Source organism: Embiotoca jacksoni, unplaced genomic scaffold, assembly GCF_022577435.1.
Source record: "Embiotoca jacksoni isolate LCO1_2020_lvr unplaced genomic scaffold, fEmbJac1.0.p SCAF_74, whole genome shotgun sequence".
In the NCBI taxonomy this organism is placed as follows: Eukaryota; Metazoa; Chordata; class Actinopteri; family Embiotocidae; genus Embiotoca; species Embiotoca jacksoni.
In genome coordinates this window covers 515,805-539,193 of record NW_027185430.1, presented here as the reverse complement: position 1 = coordinate 539,193, position 23,389 = coordinate 515,805, and the positions used below count along the sequence as shown (strand labels likewise).

General features: G+C 40.1%; 1 protein-coding gene across 3 annotated transcripts in view; it reads right to left on the bottom strand.

Moving 5' to 3' along the window:
- Positions 1-1,267: 1,267 nt before the first annotated feature.
- The window catches only part of nlgn1 (neuroligin 1), a 318,255-nt gene continuing 296,133 nt past the window's right edge, over positions 1,268-23,389 (bottom strand). For all 3 annotated transcript variants that reach the window (XM_069177521.1, XM_069177522.1, XM_069177523.1), the window contains 7 exons: positions 22,620-22,832; positions 20,428-20,694; positions 19,972-20,333; positions 18,569-18,729; positions 14,120-14,276; positions 12,671-12,748; positions 1,268-8,889 (listed from right to left, as the gene is read on the bottom strand). In XM_069177521.1, coding sequence (XP_069033622.1) covers positions 8,287-8,889; positions 12,671-12,748; positions 14,120-14,276; positions 18,569-18,729; positions 19,972-20,333; positions 20,428-20,694; positions 22,620-22,832 — 1,841 coding nt within the window. In that variant the 3' untranslated portion in view covers positions 1,268-8,286. The remainder of the gene's footprint in view (positions 8,890-12,670; positions 12,749-14,119; positions 14,277-18,568; positions 18,730-19,971; positions 20,334-20,427; positions 20,695-22,619; positions 22,833-23,389) is intronic.

The following is a 23,389-nucleotide window of genomic DNA, read 5'->3' as shown; positions in this document are numbered from 1 at the left end:
GTGTGTGAATTTAGATACAAATAAGAGCCTGGCTGACTAGATAGACAATTAGTTACATCCAAATTGCATCAGACTGTGTTCATAAGGAGCCTCTTCTTCACGCTGTTTCTCATTTCTGTGTTTTCTCACTTTGCAGAGTTCTTTTTAAACGTTCCAAATATGTTTCATGTGTCTTTTGTCCATTGAGGTCTTGGCACCACTGTGCAAACTGAAGGTGATTAAAAGCTCTGATGATAGATAACAAGAACAGCTAGCTGTCTAATATTGCAGAAACATCACATCTCACGAATTCAAAAAGCCATGTGCTGCTCTGATGTCCAACAAAGCAGCGACCATGTCATCGTTACGAATCCTCCAGTTCAGATTCTGTCCGTCACCATCTTGATAGTTCGGAGCGGTTTGGAGCAGGAAGTGACCATATTTGGACGAGCTGGGGGAGGAGCCAGCGGTGGATCTGACCGATCTGATTGGAAACCTGACGATACTACGTCCCGCCCACCGATAGCTGTAACCTGACTGCACCACAGGCCTGTCAATCAAACAGACACGCCCCCAAAAACAGGTCTTCTTGAATCTTCTTTTCTAATGAATGAGGGATTATTTTCAGATGGACCTCCAGAAAACTAATAAGAAGGAGTGACTTTAGCTAACAACACCGAGATAACTGATGGACACATTTTATTCACTTTGGATTTGATGAGAGAAGTTGAATGGGAGTCTATGGAGCCGGAGGCTTTTTGGAGCCGACCTCTAGTGGCACTCGCTGGTATTGCAGCTGAAGACAGTTTCAGACCTGGAAGTAACGTCCACTTTTATAAACAGATAATGTGTCCAACATAGTCTTGAGAAACATAACATCAAATGTACACACCACAAACTCAGTCCTCCTAGAAAATCAATAAAAAAGAAAGAGAAAAAAGAGGATAAAAAAGAGCATAAACACAGAAAACTCATGGAAGAAGTTGTTAAAGGTACAAGAGAAGAAAGTGTAATAATATTTTTTCATCAACATGTTTTGCCCACTGCAATGAGACTGTATGGCAGACCCTCTCCTTGTGTGAGTGCTTCAGAGTACAAACAAGCAAGACAAACCTTGTTCAGCTTTCAGTCATAGAAAACAAATTCAATCTCACCACGAATAAATTGCCGCAGTAATTACTTGTGTAGTGATTGAGAGGTGATGTGGTCATCGCCAATTAAATTAGTCAATTTAGCAACAGCCACGGAAAATAATAAATGAAGACTCGAGAGAAAAAAAATAGACATATTAGCATATTAAAATCATTTATTGTGCTCCAGAAGAGTAATTACTATTTAACCAGAAAGAAAGACAAGTGACAAATAATCTACAATACAAATGCCAGACCTGCTCACATAGTTCCCCTCCGTTTCACTTTGCATTCAAAGAACAAATCCACCTTTAGATTTCGGACTGCTAACAAAAACCTCTCCGGGTGAATCTGAGGATTGGTTGTTGTTGTTGTTGTTGTTTCTGCTGCGACTTGAGGTCAGAAAATGGCACGTTACGTTACATTCATTCGCAGTGCTCGTCCTCGCCCTCGCGTACACGACAACAGGCTGACTGTCGACCATGGTCAGGGTAGAGATTTACACAGGAACAAAAGGGAAGCATCCCTCTGGAATCGGGTTTCTTAAGTGTCTACAGTCCCAAACGGTTTGGATGTACGCTCCCCCTGCTCGACTAGCTCGTTAAAACATACTGGTGTTGGGATTCAACAGAAATGACTGAAGAAATGCTACCTGGATTGGGTCGGAGTTCCCCTTTATTGATGATGGACGCGTACTTTTAAAAGAGGGTAACACCGGATGGGAGTCATTCTCAACTCTGGAACATTATCTTCCATCTGCCATTTGGATGTGAACGCTGTTCTCACTGAGCCACAAACACAAAGCCAATAAGTCCAAATTCAAGTCTTATTCAGGACAAACCAAATATCACATGACACAAAATCACTGGATATTTAAATTCTTAATATGGAAAAATAAAATAGGCACATTGCAGAAACAAACAGTAATGGATATAATGTTAGAAGCCTCAGTTATTCACTGTGGAGAATGTTTGTAACTGAAAAATGAACAAAACCTACAAATGGATTTTCATGTAAATGCACTCAACAAGAACTGGCATATTTTTGCAGGTCATATGTTTTAAAGTTTACAACTAAGCCATTGATTTAGTGTTATTTTTTTTATTTTGTATTTGTTTTTAAAGATGCGAGTGTTTTAACCAGACTCACACATGGAAACACATTCCTGCTGATGCACGCTGCATCCGTTCAGTGACATCAACATGGCTGCCGAAAGGCTGGAAGAAATAACACCATGTTTACGGTCTTACAAAAATGAATCCAATCATGAACCACAGACCATATTAAAAAAAAAAAAAAAAAAAAAAAAAAAAAAGTGGGGAAATGGCGTACTGTTTTTTTTTTTTTTGGTACACTGAACTTAAGAAAAAAGATAAACCTCAGAAAATCTCTTCAGAAAAAACACGATAATCTTCCTTGTAAACTGCCACAGCTTGTAAACTGTATAAAAGCTGTGATTTTAGCTTCTTGTCATATTTTATTTGCTCATTTAACTGTGCAGTCGGGTTTTATTGTTATTAGTTTTTAATTGAAAGGCCTAATGTTTCCTCTGTCTAAGGGACGGTGTGTGGCTTACACTGCCTTTAAAAGAGCTATTAGAAGAAGTGCAGCAGGCTGCGTGAGTACCACTTACAGAAACAGTACCATTGTTTCATGTAAATGCTGATCCAAGTCTGACAAGAAGAAAGTCCAGGGAAACATCTAAAAGCCATACAAAACATTTGGCATATTTTCTGGTTCACTCTCTCATGTAGCAAACATGCTAAATGCACCTCTTTCATATATTTATGTTATGTTTAATTTGCCAAAGAGTACAGTGAGGTTTAAATTTTAGTTTTCTATTTTGTTCCATTTTGGTGAAAATTTGGGGTAAATCCTCTTCATTCATGATCACAGGCTGGAATTAAACATGGACAGTGTAAAAATGTGTGTCAATTGTTCCTGTCTGGAATAAAAAAAAATAAAAAAAAAATAAAATAAAATAATAATAATAATAATAGTAACTGTTTAAATTAAAGTAAGATTTGTTGGTAGGAATGGCAATATCTTCTGTCTGCTCTCAGGTTGTAATTATATGTCTCAAAACTGCAGCATTTAAACAATGATTAGATTAAACCACACAGGGAAGTAGTTTCAGTAGTGAAACTAAGCATCTATATGGAGTAAAATTAATATCAGTCAATCATGAACTGATGTTAGCCCTAGTTTGTTAAGTCCTAGCCCTTAAATGAAAGTTGTAATTTAAGTTTGAGCTGTGGTTTTCACAAAGTGAGCATCAACATCAAACATGGAGAAGTACCCTGTGGAGCTTCCGACCACTAGAGGTGCTGTGGAGCAATGTTTGGATGAGAAGGTCCCCATAGTGCATCAGGAGACGTGGATGACATGAACTACATGTGTGGCGATAGCAGTGGGTGGCGATTCTTATCAGGCAGGTGGGATGTTAATGACCAATACAGGTAACAACGGGCCATCTGCAGAGGAGAAGAAATGCAACATGGGACTCTAAAGAAAACAACGCAACGTTCACACACAAAAACTAAACCTAATGAAATCATCAGGAAGTAACATGAGTTCAAAGTCTTTCATTTGTGATCTCATGCAAACAACACATTATTTAAAGCATTAAGGTGACGACATCATCAATGACTATGATCTATTAAACATGATTATAGTTACTTCATGATGATTTCATGAGGTATTAATGCATGCAGTAATGCTGAAGTCCTGCAGGAATATATATATATATGTGTATATAATATATATATTATTGTAAAGATTTCATGAGGTAGGAAATGCTTTCAAGATGTTTGTAGTATTTTGCAGGAAACAGTGAATGAACCACACAATACAAACTTCACGGACATGACAGCTAGCTGACAGGCTAACATGTAGTGAATAACTTGTCAACACAAAGCTAATGGATGGTAATTAGTCCCTCAGGCCTCAAAGAGTTACCTGACCAGGTAGATGAATGAAATCAAGTTGTGATGTCTTTCAGTATGACTGCGAGAGCAGAACTTCTGGAATCTGTTTTAGGAGCGAGGTTCTGTGCTACGACTCTGGTAGCCTGTTATACCGTTAAACAACGAGGATACTCTCTATCACGCTCAGCTTCAGCCTCATTAAAGGTCTCTGTGGTCAGCCAGTGATTCCTCACAGTCTTCTCTTCCTCTGCTGCCTATTTCAAATCGGTTTCACATCTTAATACTACGGGATGCAGCAGCCAGCCAGTGCTTCAATCAGTCATGCTAAGGTCTACTTTAGCTGACTCAATTTGTGCAGCGAGCTCAAGGTTGAATCTGTCTTGCAACGCTCTTGTTCTGGCCTGCTTGTGTACGTTTTCAGTGATAGACGTTTTGCTGCCATTAGCTGCCTCAAACTCTCAAGCCATCGCTTCTCTTCTCGGATGTGAAGGTCAACCGATGTTGTTATTTTCCCAAGTTTTTCCTCACTAATGGTACAATCTCAGTTTGCTTCAGTAGCCATGCTTGTCACACAGAGTTGGTCAAAATGTTAAATCTATTTAATGCATTTTCCCAGTTATATAACCCTTGATTCATGAGTCATTGCAGCACCTCCTCTCCAACAACGTTTCTGTCTGCCTGGTTTTACATCCTCCAGCAGGACTGCTTGTTCTGTGCAAGAACATTAGGACTGTATTTGTATGTAGTCACCACGCAGGCTCGATCTTTTTTAACAACTGCCACGATACATTAAGTGAAAGCAATTTCCATTTATAATTTCAGACATGTCAGGTGCTGACCAACACTTCTGCGGCTTTCCTCGTGTTACAGTTGGCTTGCATGTTTTACCTGTCACCAATCAGGCAACTGAACGAGATGCAAGTTATTAATTCGGATTCATCTGCACTTGTCAACTACTTAGCATGGCCCTGCAATTGCTCGACTATTTACCCATCAGTTCAATTATATGTTTAATTCAGAGGGTGGCCTTCGCTTTGCCCCACTGTAATTTGTTCGGAGAGCAGTGTGCTAACTATGTGCTATCTTAATCCCTGCGATGCTTTCATGAATAGATGTACTTCATGTTTGCGGGTGGCAATTTACTGCTTCAGTCATTTAGAGTCAAATGTATTTTTTTGCCAACTTAAAATTTCACATGCTGCAATTTTATAAACCCAGAGTTTAAAAGTAAAAAAAGGTTTAGTAAAATATGACAACATTGCAGGTAGGGTCATGCTCTAAAAGCCTGTTAGAGAATCTGACATGAACCAATATGAAATGTCACCTTCAAATGTGATGGAAATTCATGCAGGTTTGGGAAACTGCAAGACAACAGACAATGATTTTGCTGTTTTTTTCAGTTGATCATTGTCACATCAGGTGACCATAGATCAACTGGCTGTGACTTGGATGAGATATATGGTAAATTACCTGCTGGATTGCAACCACTCATAGCTCCCCATCTTAATAATAGACCGATAATAAATGTTTACTTCTTGAGGGGGGGGGGGGACCCCAGGGGCCAATTATTTAGCACAAGGTTCAAGGTTGTTTGAGTACACGTTTAAACACGTTTTTGTTAGCATGTGATTTAGCAATCAGTAACGGGCAAGTATAGTTTCATCGAAAGCTTGTGAATTTTTGGATTTTGAAATTCACACTTTTTTTTTTATGTTGTTGGTGTGTTTTTACAGGTAAAGGCATTGAAAGAGATCCCCGGCCCATGAGGACGATGTCTGATATTAGATTTAAATCCCAGATTGAGAACTAACTTTTCATTTCGTCCAGAGAAACAATCTGAAACAAACAGATCTAATGAATTGCTCAAATTAAATCATATTCCAAAAAAAGCAAGACTCCCTACAACAGTTAAGATTTTATCCCCTCATCTAGCTCATGTTATACGGGATAGCAGTCGTCTGTACCCATTATGTTGAATCACTGCAACGTGCCTGTGAGCAAGCCAAGAGGGGCCGGATGTATTCTCACAACTGAGGCTTCCACACATCTACATCTGAGTGAGAGCAAACATTTCTACATTAGAGCACAATAGGCTTGCCATCGAGGGTACTCCATCTGTTTTGAAGATCACCACTTTACCCCCCACAGTGTGTCCAACCTCTTAAGCGACTGCATTCGATTGCCGTCTGCTTTGCTGTATGACTGTACAGGCTGTACACCAGTGGCGAACATCGTTAGCTGCTGAGGCTTCACTGACCTCAAGATGTTAGCAATGGCAGATGGCCCTGCAGGAGACAGTCAACTGAAGACGGAGAAGAGCAGTTATGCTAAACAGTCCGAGCTGTCAGCTCAGTATGAAAGAGGAGACAGTCAGGAATCCTTGGTAGAAAAAGATTGAGGCCAAAAAAGAAAAGTAGTAGCTCTTCGAACTGAGGTGATGCCGGGTCTCAGCTGCTGTCAGAGGCCTTTCTGCCACCTTCCCATGCACACTAACATCGACCACAATGTGCCTCTCAACATGATCTACCTTGATTGATAATGAAAACTAGATGAAAAGTGCGTCATGGGAATTAAACTAACTGAAATCTAGCTCTCCCTCTCAGCCGCCTGCTGTGCATTTCCATAGACTTCCAGCCAGTGTGAGCCGCCTGTGCTTGGCCTTTGACTTGTATTAGTCATGTAAAGGCATTCATGTTTCAACAGCTCAACAGAGCGTCTATCATATTTTTCACTGCTTTTTTTTCCCCCAGTGGGCCTCTATATTGTTTTTCAGTCAACACACCTCCCGGTTAAAGTAAAGCAAAATGGGCAATGGAATAAACAGTGCAGGTAATTACTTCTATACGTGATCCAATAGGTAGAATAGCAAGTAACATTGATGTCAACTGAAAGTACAATGACTTTGATTGATACAGTGTAATGTGACTGAATCACTATCAAAAAGTAGTACTGACACAGAGTACAAAACTAGTCCTTATATACCCAGCTCCACTCAAGCTATATTATGTTATGCAAGAAAGATTTACCATATTCCCAGCACCTCCCCCTTCCTGTTCCCATCTCCAGCCCACAACATCCACAACCTGGAACTGCATTCCCCACGGTCCTGCCAGAGTGTGTTTTCCTGTAATCCAATCAGGAAATATGTCGGGGATTTCTCCAATGCAAGGGAGAGGGTGAAAATTATTCTTAATAATGACATAATCAGCAGAGCAGCCATCAAGCAGATAAATTGTCATGCGCATCGTGCTAAAATATCCAATTATCCTTTGTCCCCCAGCTCTCTGTGTCAAAGTTGGAACTGCCAGAAAGCCAGTAGGTGGATCCTCACGTCCCACTGGTTCAGTCCCACTGGCAGGTTTGCAGTATGGAAGCCCCTCCAAAGAAAAGAGGGCTTATACAGCCTTGGTGCTTAGTGTACAGATCTAGATATGTAAATAGGTTCTATACAATAAAATTGTTCCCAATCCTCAAAAATAAATGGACGAAAAGTATTTGCGAGATTTTTTTTTTTCCTCAAAATGGTTCGGTTGTGCATACAGGGTTTCTTTTTCTTGAAGTTTTCAGTCCCTCCTTTGCTCTTTTCACAATTGTTTTTGCCTTATCTTACACAGCTTCCATTCACGATGTTAAGACATGCCTAAATTGGTTTGCACGGCATCTACTTTGTGCCCCACAAACAGAATAATCTGCAGTGTGATGCCAAAGGAAAACAATATGTTTTTCTTTCTTTTACAAAGTGCTCCACTCTTCTCCCCTCCGAGGCGTGTCTGATGCTCTGTTCTCCTTCCAGATAATACTGTCAAGTAGTCATTTGTCAAAAGATCCCAGAGGCCATATCTGTCGCTAGAAAGAACAAGTATTTTACTGTACCTTGTTTTGCTGCAATATCAGAACAAAAATAATAATAAAAAAAACATCCTCCTCTTTGTTGTAGCTTGTGAGGGTGTTTTTCTGAAACTCTTTATATGTATTTTTTCTTCTTGTCTTTTTTTTGTACAAAAACATAATTGTTCTTTTTTTTTCCCCTGTGGTCCAAACCCTCCGAGACCCGTGACTATATTCCCTCAGGTATGAACAGGGTGTCGCACAGTCCCAGTGTAACTCCAGGGTGTCGGGTAACTCCAGGCTGGCGTGAACAGCTCCTGATGTATGTGTTTGTCAGCAAGCATTCAGTCTCAGCTGCAGCAGAGGCGGATTTTTTTTGCCTCAGCCATCGGAGTCCTGCCTGCATGGGTGCATCCACAGGGCTATACCCGGGTAGTGGAGTGTGAGTGTGGGTGCGGGTGGGGCAGGGTGTTGTTCTGCCCGCTGCTGGGGAAGGTGTTGAAAGAGTGGAGCGAGGCGAGCCCTCCCATGGTGCTGGGGATCATGGTAATGGTGTTTGGCGTCATGAGTGGGATGTCGTCCGGCGAGCGCCTCATGGCCAGAGTGTAGTCCGGAGGGCAGGCAGTCCTCAGCACCACGTCGTGCGGATGCAGAGAGTCACCCACCCCCCTGCAGTCCCGGTCCAGGTCCGAGTGCTGCTTCATCTGCAGGGACATGATCTCCTCCTCCTGGGTGTGGGCCAGATCGTTTGCAGCATTCCTCTGGGGGCTGCAGCGCCTGTGGACGTCATGCCGGCGCTTGTCCTTTTTGTAGTAAAGTGCAGCGAAGGCCAGGATGTTGAGGAAAAGCAGCGAGGCTCCCACAGCAATGGTCACGGACAGCTCCGTGGAGTAGTCCCGCTGGTCCACCAGGTGGGGTTGGTTGTGGCTGTCCTGGGTCTCGGTAGGGAACGGAGTCGGGTTCGGACGCTTGGTCACCAGAACTTTGGTCTTTGGTGTGCGGTTGGTAGCCTCTGGTGGAGGGATCTGAAAACAGGAAGACCAAGCGGTCAGGTATGTAGTTGCTTTGAAGAGCTTAAATTATGTTCAAAAATATGGTGGATATATGCAAACTTTTATTTTGTATCATATTTTCTTTCATAAAGAAAATTTCTGCACTCTTTAGCAGCATTTATGGTCTGTTGAAGCGCCATATTGCATGGATTGATAGATAGATGGTATCTGAACCTGCTTCCATTGCAAATCCACACACACACACACACACACAGGTATGTATATATATATTTACAGTGGGTTCGGAAAGTATTCAGACCCCTTTAAATGTTTCACTCTTTGTTTCATTGCAGCCATTTGCTAAAATCAAAAAAGTTCATTTTATTTCTCATTAATGTACACTCAGCACCCCATCTTGACAGAAAAAAACAGAAATGTAGAAATTTGTGCAAATGTATTAAAAAAGAAAAACTGAAATATCACATGGTCATAAGTATTCAGACCCTTTGCTCAGTATTGAGTAGAAGCACCCTTTTGAGCTCGTACAGCCATGAGTCTTCTTGGGAATGATGCAACAAGCTTTTCACACCTGGATTTGGGGATCCTCTGCCATTCTTCCTTGCAGATCCTCTCCAGTTCCGTCAGGTTGGATGGTGAACGTTGGTGGACAGCCATTTTCAGGTCTCTCCAGAGATGCTCCATTGGGTTTAGGTCAGGGCTCTGGCTGGGCCAGTCAAGAATGGTCACTGAGTTGTTCCGAAGCCACTCCTTTGTTATTTTAGCTGTGTGCTTAGGGTCATTGTCTTGTTGGAAGGTGAACCTTCGGCCCAGTCTGAGGTCCAGAGCACTCTGGAAGAGGTTTTCTTCCAGGATATCTCTGTACTTGGCCGCATCCATCTTTCCTTCAATTGCAACCGGTCGTCCTGTCCCTGCAGCTGAAAAACACCCCCATAGCATGATGCTGCCACCACCATGTTTCACTGTTGGGATTGTATTGGGCAGGTGATGAGCAGTGCCTGGTTTTCTCCACACATACCGCTTAGAATTAACGCCAACAAGTTCAATCTTGGTCTCATCAGACCAGAGAATCTTATTTCTCATAGTCTGGGAGTCCTTCATGTGTTTTTTGGCAAACTCTATGCGGGCTTTCATATGTCTTGCACTGAGGAGAGGCTTCCGTCGGGCCACTCTGCCATAAAGCCCCGACTGGTGGAGGGCTGCAGTGATAGTTGACTTTGTGGAACTTTCTCCCATCTCCCTACTGCATCTCTGGAGCTCAGCCACAGTGATCTTTGGGTTCTTCTTTACCTCTCTCACCAAGGCTCTTCTCCCACGATTGCTCAGTTTGGCTGGACGGCCAGGTCTAGGAAGAGTTCTGGTCGTCCCAAACTTCTTCCATTTAAGGATTATGGAGGCCACTGTGCTCTTAGGAACCTTGAGTGCTGCAGAAATTATGTTGTAACCTTGGCCAGATCTGTGCCTTGCCACAATTCTGTCTCTGAGCTCCTTGGACAGTTCCTTCGACCTCATGATTCTCATTTGCTCTGACATGCACTGTGAGCTGTAAGGTCTTCTATAGACAGGTGTGTGCCTTTCCTAATCAAGTCCAATCAGTTTAATTAAACACAGCTGGACTCCAATGAAGGAGTAGAACCATCTCAAGGAGGATCAGAAGAAATGGACAGCATGTGAGTTAAATATGAGTGTCACAGCAAAGGGTCTGAATACTTATGACCATGTGATATTTCAGTTTTTCTTTTTTAATAAATTTGCACAAATTTCTACATTTCTGTTTTTTTCTGTCAACATGGGGTGCTGAGTGTACATTAATGAGAAATAAAATGAACTTTTTTGATTTTAGCAAATGGCTGCAATGAAACAAAGAGTGAAAAATTTAAAGGGGTCTGAATACTTTCCGTACCCATTGTATATATATATATATATATATATATATATATATATATATATATATATATATATATATATATATAATGTGTTACTACAGCTTTGCAAACGTGAGAGCGGAGTCAGGCATCGGACATTGCTATGCAGCTCTTTTTGTTTTTTCTTCGGTGACTATTCAAGTGTACAACCAGATGAAACACAATTAATGTCTCCCTGGATATTTTTATGACAAGCACATCTGATTTCCAACAAAGTTGTACAGTTGTTCTGACAGTAGCAGTGTGGAGGATTGAGTTGCATCGAGATGAGAGGTTTTCAGATCGCAACCAACTGACGAACGAGCCGAAAAATATTAGCACTGCGCTATCACTGTCACCAGCCGTCCAATCACTGTGATGGAGGGGCAGAACAAATGTGGTTAACCTTTGACACTGGTCTCTGATTGGTCCGCCCTTCAGAGTGGCTGTGCAAGCACTAAAACGAGCCGAGTTCCAAGACTGTTATCCTTCAGAAAACTGAAGCTGTGATCGATAGTTGGCGCAGGGGACCGCAATTTATTAATAATGATAATATAGAAGCAATTTAATGAATCTGTTCATTGATTTCTCTCCATTCAAACAGAAACATCTTTTGGCCAAAGTGATAACACGCAAACATCAGACACATGCCATCTACAAACCAGTCAGTCTCCGTATTGGAGCATACGTTTGTCTTGCAAAGTTCTTAAGTGAGCCGGCAAACTTGAAATGTGAAAGCCAAAGGAACGGATAAAATTATTACAAAGAAACACAAACATGAACCAGGGTTTGCTTGGTCTGGACTTTCATGTTAGAGAATTATTAAAAAAGACTAAAGTTGACTTTTCTAAGAGACAGGATGCCAACTGGCAGCTCTGGTATCAAAGCTACACTGGCTATGAACCACAAACTCACTTAGAGGCTTACAAGATAATTTTATTTTCTAAATTGAAGCCTACTATTGCTGAAGTTTCTCTTACAGAAAGCACTCATTATCTGCATGACCACAAGATGCTGTTTTCTGGAATGCAAACCTTAGTAACTTAAATCAATGCAGCTATGCAGCATGAAGCTACAGCCAGAAGGGGATGAGTTTAGCATGAGGACTGGTAGCTTTAAAACATGATACACACAAATTCTTATACTCAAACAGATTTAGAATTCAACACCTGTGCATTTGTTCAAATATCTAATCACATTCCCGGGGCATAGTCGTAAAACAGCTGAATCTGGATGCTTATGGAAAAGATACTTGCACAAATTATCGAGTATCTTCATGAAGTGTTAACTGATGGTAAAATATTGATTATCTGATACAACGCTCTACTCTTTAAAGTGGTCTGAAGGTAGTACTGTCTAGTTTGTTGTCCTTTTTCATTTGTATTCAGTCTGTGCTTGCAAAAAATATTAGATAAGCTATGGATTTACTCTTCTGGAATACATTGTTTGGTTTTTCCAGCAATCAGTTCTCAGATTCTCAGATAGTTAGAGCAGCCAAAGATCCGACATAACTAAAAGATATCTCAGAGATAATACCTGTACAGGTCCCTGTGATGACTGGGAGTAAAATGAATGTATAAGAAAAATATTTGCTCACCATATGTATATTCACTTCTCATCATAATAAAACAACATTTCTGCGTGACTCTTAAAATATAATAAATTCTTCTTTCATGGGCAATTTAATTGCTCTTATCACGTTGAACCACATAAGTAGGAGTTTAAAAGATTCTTCTGAAGGCAGGAATATATGAGAACTGGGTCAACAAACAATCTGAATGTCACATTTTGAATTTCTTCTATTACATTGGTTGGGTCGACTCCAAAACGTTTACTATGGACTCAGGTAGTTAATTTACAGTAGCATAATGAGACATAGATATATTACCAACCTTGGTGGTGGTGGGGATGAGCTGGGTGACCTCATTGAGGCTGTGGAGATGAGGAACCAGTTCCAGCCACAAGTTAACCTGAAGACAAGACAGAAAACACAAATATGTATTTTTATATATATAATATTAATTATTATATCATATATATTTATATATATAAAATTACATATATATATATATATATATATATATAAAAATGTAGATATATATATCTATAGAAATATAGATATTAATTCAGTCATGAGAACAGCATCCAAGAGTCAGAACAGAATTACACGAGAATAAGAATATCTAAATGTACTGTTAATGACTCACAAGCTTTGCAGCATATGAAGTAGGATTAGGACACAACCGAATTATATAACAAAAAGATCAACACAAGGATAATACAGTTATCCTTATGACTTCAGAATAATACAACGAAGCCACCGGAATTCAACTTTATGTATTTACATAGCACCAAATCATAAAACATGTAATTTTACACAGAGAGGTCAAAAAGACCCTCCAGTGTTTTTGTAAGAAACCCAATAATTCCTATATGAGCGCTTGGCATAAATTGGGAGGAAAATATCCCATTTAACAGGAGGAAACCAGAACCCGACCCAGAGGTGGGTGAGCGTATGACTCAATAGGTCAGGGTGAGAGAAGAGATGAGCATTGAGATAAGAAAGAAGAGGATAGCTGTCATATGAGGCCCTCTTTGGGTTACCTGGGGTCACTAACATCTCTCATGATGAATAAGTGGGTCACAAAGGTCACTGTGGGATTTCCTGTCCTGCTATGATCCTATTCACATGAAAGTGATCAACTTGTTAGATACTGGCTGTTCACATGGGGCACCATCAGATAAGGAAACTTAATATGAGATCAGGTGAAATCCCAGACAAAAAAAAAAGGGTTATTTTCAAAGGGTCATTTTTATCATGTTGAGGATATAATCACAAAAGTAGAATAAAATTTAAAAAAAAAAAAAGAAAGAAAAAAAGAAAGAAATAGTAAAAAAACAGAAAATATGTTGGCAGGTAATGCATTCAAATGCTACAGTTATTTCTGGTAAGTGGAGATCGGCAGTGTGTAATTTCAGACAACATGACCCTGTAGAAATTCAAGTACAACACAATTAAGTGTACTAACATGTAAGAGTACTATATGTGAGTGTACTATGGGAAGTACACTGTTTGGAACCATCTATCTGATCTCATGCTATCCTGAGCTGCAGCGATGGAATATTGGTGTCAGGGCTACACTGCAATGTTATAAGAATAAGGATAATGTGTAATAATAAGATATTGAGGGCAATAACTACAATCACACTTCTTAAGTCTTGTGATATCAAGCACATAAAAGGCAAAAGATCCAAAGATAACTGGCTTTCAATGTCAATATTCAGGCCTGAAAGTGTTAAACAGAAATTAAAGATTGAAAGTGAGTGTTATCGGTCTCTACCTTGTTGGCTCGGTAGTGCTCTTTGACCCGGGGCTTCAGGCCAATGTGCAGGTACAGCTGGTCTTTCTGGTTGTAGCGTGTCCATGCTACTTCTTCGAAACGATTGGGCTTGGTGTGGATGAACTTGGTGTCCTGGGGGACAGGCTGGTTCGGGTCCCTGTGAATAAAATGTAAAGGAAGAAAAAGTTTCCAGTGAAAGAATGCAGAGAGGTGAAATCAGCTGACAGAAACAGGCCTGTTGAAACACTGCAACAGAGGACACAGAGACGGTCTCTCAACTCCTGGACAACCCCAGGTAGGTATGTTTTCTTATGGTTGTGTACTTTAGAAGACAGAGGAACTAAAACCAAACTAAGGGTGGAACTGTTGAGACACAATTGTTGGGTTATTACAATATTAATTTTGACCTAGTGTAGCATCCGCCTCAGGCTAATCAGTATAATTATAAAAATACTGGGATGCAGTGGTGAAATGCAGCCTGCAGGTTTCATCAAATTTTAATCAACAGTGTCTGAGATATCACACCTGATAAAATGCAAGAAAGGTCAAAAGAGATATTATTACTCATAGATGATTGGTTTTCTAAAGCTTCTGATTGAATCAAAAGGTCTTAAGATAGCTAATAGCATCAGAAAATTCCCTAATTTTAGGTTTTATTAAAATGCTAAAAAAAAAAAAAAAGAAAGAAGAGGATATCACAGTTTTTAAATTATGGATGTCTCCTTGGAAGTGAACCTATTTATATCCTATATAATTTATACATGGAAAGAAGCTTCCAGCCAAGGAATATGTTTGGGTGCTGCTAATTTCCATAAAGCATATTTTACAGTGGTTTCTCTCACTTATAAATGTATAAGTTTATAAGTTACATTTATAAGTCTTAATGTTACGTGACATCTACTGTTGATAGTTATTAGACCTGAAATGATAGTAAGCAAGTTGGTCAACTTGAACTTAATACACACTTCTTGTCGCTCCTACTAAATGAAGTACCAAACATGCCTGTCCATATTGCTGGACTTGAAGGGGGATGTCGAGGATATCAACTGTTGTAACTAACTACGAAGCTGGCGTCTCTTCTACTCAGTTAGTTATGTCTGACGAGCCCGGTCGAAATCAGAACCCAATTTCACTGAGCGTTAATTCTGTCCTGAATTTATGCACATTTTTCACCAAGAGTCAAAATATGTGAACGCTGCTGGCCATCCTGTCGCAGTGAAGGAGGGGCGGGACAAATGTAGTTTGACAACCGACACTGGTCCCTGATTGGTCCGCCTTTCAGAATGGCTGAGAGAACGCTTATTTAAACGAAAGCTGTGCACGGAAGTCTGGCGCAGCCATGGCAACGCGTCACATGTGGGAGAGGAAATGTATCACTAGTTGCCATACTTACAACAACTTCTGCATGAATGCCACTGAACCAAGCAGAGAGGAAGGAAGGAAGGAAGGAAGCAAGACACATAGTGGTGGATGACCCATTTTGTACATTCACCTTGTTTACATGTTAGCCATGTTTGGTTCTTTGATTCGGACCAGGTCTATTTTTTTGTAAAACAAACGATTGTGCACAGACACGTTTATTTTTAAAGAACCCTGTCAATGAAATATTATTAGTATCATGCCATGTTCAAAAATAGTTACTTCAACCAAAACTATGCAGGTCACCAACCCATATGAATGCCTGTCTTATATTCAGTATATACAGAGGAATTTGCAGAATACTTTCAACATGGGATCCAGTGCAACGCAGACTTTAACCTAAGCTGAGCAGAACAGAGCCAGACATGTGAGCTATGGAGGCCCATTCAGACCTGGTGGGCGCCCCATTGTCTGAGAGCAGCACATGGAGCCAGCCAGACCTCATCAGGAACATGCTTAACCATTCAAATTGGTGGCATAAATCTCCCAGGTACCCAGCATTCCACGTCAATTTGGGGTTATATATGTAGATCATTAGAGCCATTGTGTTCCCCTCAGGGCTACTGGGCAGTGCACAGAAAAAGCCAACGTCCCCCCATTACGCTCCAGAAAAACAATTACCGCCATGACTAAATGCTGGAAGGCAACATGAAACAGAAGGAGAAAAAGGACTGTAATTTTGTCCAATTGAGAATGTCACTCTTTAGCCTTCGACCATTAATTAATAATATATTTGAAGATATGTAGAGGGTATCTGCAAAGAATACTAATTATAGTATGTAGTCCATAAAATGCAATAGCATAATTCAGTACTTCTGGTCATCACATGTTAGTTAATAGAGGAAACACAAATTGAAATGAAATTATAAATTACTTCACGGTCTTATAATGTGAATTGTGTTTTGATCAGGTGCAGAGCAAATGCCCGAAAAAAAAAACGGTTTCAATTAAGATCCTTTAGAACTGTGTATATACGAACAAGACAATGCTTGTAAATCAGACTGCTTAATAGGCAATGGCGGATTATTTGTAGAATGTGTTCTTTTGAGCAGAATCAAAATTAATTATGATTTAGTTATTTTTTTAAATTTCACTTGGTCCTGCATATTTGTCCCACATTTTCTCTTTTCTGTGAGTTATCTTTTTGATCATTTCATTAACATGTAACATTAAAATGTTTTCTGTATTTTATAGACTTCATTAATCCCCGAGGGGAAATGTCTTCACTACAGCAGGGGGGCTCTCAGGGGGGAGCTGCTGCAGCAGGCTGCCACTAGCGCGGCGCCAGGTAACCTGACCTGAGGTGCATGTTTTTGGATGATGGGAGGAAGCCGGAGAACCCGGAGAGAACCCACGCAAGCACAGGGAGAACATGCAAACTCTGCACAGAAAGGCCCAGGACCGGATTCGAACCCGGAACCTTTTTGCTGTGAGGCGACAGTGCTAACCACTGCACCACTGTGCCGCCTTCTTAGATACAAAGAAGTAGGGAATGAGGTTTTAATTTTACAGGAAGTGCCATATTTAAAAAAACTATATATTATTTAACTAGTAGTTCTGACCCAGAGATCTGATTGGCCAACTGTACATCTGCAACAAATAATCATGACATCACATCCTGCTCATCACTACAAACATCACTCCACCTCCTCAATGGGAATATAGAATTAGAATTGAGTTTCATATAATATGTAATATAATGTAGTTTCTACTTGTTATAGGTCTATTAAATGACCCATTTGGTGAAGTCGGGTCTCTTTTGGTCCTTTTTGGTCGCTCCGAGCACCCGTACCGTAACACCACGGATAGTCACGCACTTACAATCCTAGAGGAGGCTAGCTGGACCGGTTTGGTTTGAACACATGACACGGAGAAAAAATGTTAAAAACACATGAGAACATGGATATCTTTGTTCATCAGATATCTTTGTTCATCAGATATCTTTGTTCATCAGATTATCTTTGTTCATCAGATATCTTTGTTCCAACCAGACTGAGCTAGCTGATCAGTTTAGTGTTTCTATGTTCTGTATTTATTCAGTTGGAGACTAGAAATCCTCTGTTGCTAGGTGGTTGCTAAGGGTCGGACTACTTCCTGCAGTATGAAACATCACATACATAAGAGTCTACTGATACGATTGTTTTCCAGTTCTTAGTCTTACCCCATGTTGCCATGGAAACGTAGATCACACTAACAAGAAGTTTTATATTTTGAGAGTGAATTGCTCCACAATATGAAAACATTTAGATAACATATTTTATTTAGATGGTCACATGTACAGTATAATCACAGTATTACACAAGAAGGTGTGACATTAAAGCACATCCTCTTGTGTAATATTGCAAACATCTTATTATATTTTAATATTTGGATAATCCTAATCTCCTATTTCCTTCAGAACATGCAGAAGCTAATCTCAGTTGTATGCCTTTAAAAGTTTTTCAGATCGTTTTTAACATTCTATTTTAACTTCTATTTGTACCCAGCATCATTTCATACAATGTAAAATACTTCATCTGGGTCGAATCAAAATGTGTTTCATTGGTTAGAATTGCATGCAAATGGGTGCAAATTAATCCCAGCCAATCATATCCATTTGATGATTTTGTATTTTTTAATGCCACATCTTGCTTGATGTCTGAGCCGACTAAAATGGAAAGTTTCGGCTACTTTGGACCCACCTTTACAAAGTTGGCCCATGACATACTTATCTTTTTTAATTAGAGAAATTTGAATTCTCAAGAGTTCCATATAAATATCTACAAACAATGGAAACCTGACATGATGCAATTTAACAATCACATATATCAAAACGGACATGAAAGGGCTTCGCCATTACCTACAGCACAGTAACAGTACTTAGCTACCATAGCTGCTTGCTAGCGTATGGGCATACAGAGTCTAAATTGTAACTTCTACTTCAGATCTTTCACAGAGTTTCAACCTCAGTTAATACACTTTGTTAAGGTCTGATGGAAAGAAATTGAGCTATATTGGCCTTTATGAACCACTTTCCTTGTGTCATCTTACCCGGTCTTGGCGAAGTTTGTCCAGTAGGTCATGACGACGGCACTGAGCATCACGTCGTTCTTGGAGAAGTTGCAGGGAAACAGCTCTGTTGGTCCAATCATCGGCAGCCCGAACACATATGGGATCTCATCCCCATGCGCTGCGTCTGCCCACGGTGGTACCTAATGAGCAGCAGAAGAATCAAATCACATCACTATTATTAAATTTATCTGACAGATATAGGACGTTAATAGGCATTATGGTTGCACGATGGATGTTGTGGTGATGCGAGTAGACAGTCAGATTAAAGGTGCATGGAAAGTATGATGTTTTTGAGAAAAAAAAAAAAAGAAGGGAAAACTAGATCAATTTCAATATTCTTTAACCTGCCACATGTGGCCCATTATTGAGGGTATGACAGAGAGAGACAAAATGGAATGGAAGAATCATGCTGGCAAAATAAATTCAAACTAAAACCAAGAATACCAAGAATGTTACCAGCTGTAGAATGAATAATGATAATAAAGTGTGAGAACAAATCTCAGTTTCAATCACCACTGCTGGTGTTAGCTGTTCATAAGCAAACAACAAAATGTGGTGGAAAGTATTTAATAAATAAAAACTTTGGAGTTGGGAAGCTAGTATGAGAAAAGGTGTAATTTTATCTGGCTGCAAACATATTCTGAAACTGTTGTGGAGGCTAATAAAGATTTCCAGCTTTTCCTTGAAAGCCTCCTTTTACAGTAATTATAGCAAATGAACTTGCATACAGTGAGTGATTGTTTCTGCAAATTTAAAGCCTCTGTGTGCGTTAAAGCTGGAGACAATGTGAATTTAGAGGGGGTGGAAATCTATACAAAGTCAGCAGAAAAATACAAGTTCATCCACATTTATCCATGATAGTTTGTTTTAGATAGCATGAAGTGAGGCAAATACACGTCCACATAAGTAATGTTAACTTCATACACCACTTAATAAATGGACAAAGACAACTCTGGAGAAAACAAAATTAAATATTTTTTTTAATCAGTAAAGGAGCACTTCACATTTACACATTCTGTGCATGTTTTTACATAGATAATATTTAATAATATAATGTAAGCACTCGCTTGCTAATTAAACTGCCATTTCACATAAAGGATTCAGTTTCATATTGTATATATGTTAGCCAGTTTCTATTGAGGAGGATTTTGTTTTCCTGCTTGTAGAAAATCATATCATCTGCATAGAGAATGATATTATGGAGGTCTCCTTTTATGTGCTAGTTATTGGCTGTGATTCAGATATTTGGTGCCAGACTACTGATAAGTGGCTTCAGAGTTGATCAAATATGGCAAACTGATATATAATGTTGCAATTCAGTCAGAAGTTATTTGGAAATAATGTTAACTATAAACAGTCAATCCTGATAGGTAGACACTCACCTGTTCTGTCTGACAGTGGTGGTAGAAGGCATAGAAGTACGTCGGTGACCCAAAACTGGAGTGCAGGTCAGCGGTGGCCACAGCTGGTGCCACCCACTGGTGATCAGTGAAAAGGGCCAGCAGAGTCTTCCGGCGGGTCTCTGGGTTGTGCCTGTCAGCCCAGTCGGTGTACATGAACTTGATGGTCTCTCGCAGGATGTCTTTACCTTCTGGATAGCCATAGAGGTCATCCACAAAGCTGGACACGGCGTAGTCAAAGTCGTTTGCCTGAACACCGTTTTCATTGTCCACAATGAGCTCCACGAACTTCAGGCCCTCTCCCTGGTTCACTCCCAGCATTATGTCATAGTTGAGGAACTCACCTGGTGAGAGATGGTGCAGATGGCTGTTCGATTACAAATTCAAGGTAAGAACTGTGTTGTAAGTTGCTGATTCTAAAAGAAAGTGAACGGATACCTTGTTCCATCAGTATCTGAGGGTCGTCAGGTATAACATCGCCATCAATAACAGGACCAAAGGCAATGTGGTAGCGGGCTGGTTGGATGTCTTGATCCACAAGCTCCTTGTAGTGTTTTCTCTGCAGGCAGGTCACAAGCTCCACAGTGTCCTCGAGGTTACAGCCCACCTTACGGGCCAGCATGCGGGCGTACTTGGCTGGCTGAAAACTAACAGCCCAGCTGGACAGAGCGGTGCCGCTCTGAGCGATGGCCCTCTGGAACAAACCTGGAAACCAAAGCAGCAGAGGGCTGGTAAGGAGTTCAGGGGGAAAAAAACAACTACAATTCAGAAACTCCTGTACAGAACATAAAAAGAACAATCTGGGGGGGCCTAAAAATCCTCAGGCAAATACTGATGGAGTTGAGAAGAGAAAATTAATCCACAAGTAGGCGGGTGACTGAGAGGAGGAACCGTGAAATGTATTGTCTAAATTCCCTCCTTCAAATGTAAAGCTGAATAAAGTATCAGGTTTACCAATCACACCAAACAACCAAAAGTGTGCTTCGTTTAGGTAGGGCTGGTGATATTCTATATTTCATATTTGTTTTCTTGTCAACAGATTAAATATAAAGAACCACACCAACAATGAATACAGTGTTTACCATACATATGCTTTTACTGCGCAGTAAAAATACGATTTAATGTCTTTCTCTTATGCTATATTATTAAAGGGTCAAGTCAAATCAATGAGCCACATTGTTTCACTTTGGGACATCTCACTTTATCACCAATACAAATACTGACTGTAGGTTATTTTGAGTCAATTCCACAATCTGCAAGGCAAGAATAACACAACAGAGGGCGATAACTACAGGCTTCAGGAGGCTCGTTTTCAGTATCCTTACCAGCTTTTCTAGTAGACTTACATAAAGTTCCTCAAGAACATGAGCACATCACATTGTTTTGGTTAATCATGAGATAAACCAACACAATTAAAATCTTTTACGTGCCAATCTCACTCGAAAATATAAAATAATGTCCCTCAGGAGTATTCATGACAGCAACTTCTACTTCATCAGATTTTGAAAACTGCAGTCAAGAATCAAGTTACTTTCTGAATTCTGTTTCAAGGTCATTTATTCTTTCAACTGGAGACAAACTTCTGCCAGTTCTGTTCAACATATATGTTTAGTCAGATAAGGAAGAAGGCACACATCAAAAAGAGAAAAAAACATTATCATCAACTACCAGTTCATTATGAAACTGAATGAGTTGTGTAAACCTCATTGCTAATGTTGGTCATGTGACCCTAATGTTGCAGTTCACAGCTGGAACCTAAGACACTCACTAGAGCACCACATTTGTATTCATGTCTGAATGACACAAAATTATAAGAAATGCACTGTTAACACCTTTAAGAGAAATGTTTGCATCCTCATCTTGAAAAAGGACCTCGGCCTTACCAGGAGCTGAAAGTTCTTCTCATGTAGTTTGTCACACAAAACTCCATTCATTAACCTCCAGTCATTCCCTGAATGTTTCACATATCATATTTCTGATTACTCTGATAATTGGTGGTATGTTTGAATTTCATCATTTTGCCATGATCAGATGAAACATTAAGTGGTTCATGCAGCTGCAACTCTCACATTTATAACATTTAAAGACACGGCTACGTTTCGCCCGCACCACTTTTGTTGCTTCCGATCTGACCTTATCCAGACACACTGTCAGACACATACATGTACATGGCAGGATGTCAAATTCAATTCTTGCTGTAGTCTAACATTTCATATTTCAATGTATATTCTGTGAATTCTGGGTAAAAGAAAAACCAAAAAAAACGACCAAACCATGCGATTGATTCTCTCTTTGTGCTCCATTTTACATCTACACAATATTTGTTTCTACAGCTTTTTGCCTACATGCCTGTTTAAACACGATTATGACCATCACACAGCTGAATGTTAAAGGATTATTTATCATCATCATCATTTATCAATGCAGGAAAAGGCTCCATTCAAGACACACAGTCGTGCATTTGAGCAAATGGAGGCAAAAGTATTTATATTAATGACAGCGTTTGAAAACTAAATGATATTTTTAGTTTGCTCTGTGCCAATGATCACCCCCTGCTGAGGTGCACATGCAGTCCTGCACACATAGTTAAATATATATGAAGGTCCCGAGTGGGTTCCTGTGAGCGTCACCTTTGGTGGAGTTGCTCCAGCGGTTGCCTTCGGAGTAGTGAGACAGTGTGAGCAGGTTCACACACGAAGCTCCGGCACCGGAGCCAAACACAGTGATACGTAACGGGTCGCCGCCAAAGGCTGCGATGTTCTCACTGGTCCAGCGCAGAGCCTGGATCAGATCCAGCAGACCGTAATTCCCTTTGGCTGCCTGGTCACCGGTGCTCAGGAAGCCTGCACGAGAGGACACAGAGGAGAGCAGGAGTTTAGCCTTTTCTTATTATTTGTATTATCATTAGTGTCATAAGCAGCAGAGTTCAGTAGCAATAGCATTACTTTCCCTTTTAAAAACAATCAATACATTTTTATAATTGATCTTTAATAGTAACGACTATTTTCTTGTTAGTGGTATCCATAAATGTCTTCAGCTGTTTGGTTTCCTGATAACAGAGATAAGGGCACAGACTTTGAATTTTTTCAGAAATAGGAAATGAATGTCTCAATAAATGACCAGTACTGAGGTACAAATGTTGCAACAGCTTTAACAAGAACAATGTTGTACGGACTCGTGACATAAAAAAAAGCACCCTTAATCTCTTTCTTAATAAGAAATGTTAAGAAAGCAGCTGTAATTATCAGCTGCAGCGCTCAGCCAGATATTGATGTAATCTGTCATTTTCATCACAAGGTCTACGTGGATAAATATAGAAGCGACACTCAGATAAAGAGGAAAAGTTAATACCAACAGGAGTTTCAAGCAGATACAAAGTTACATACTGTGTGGAAAATAT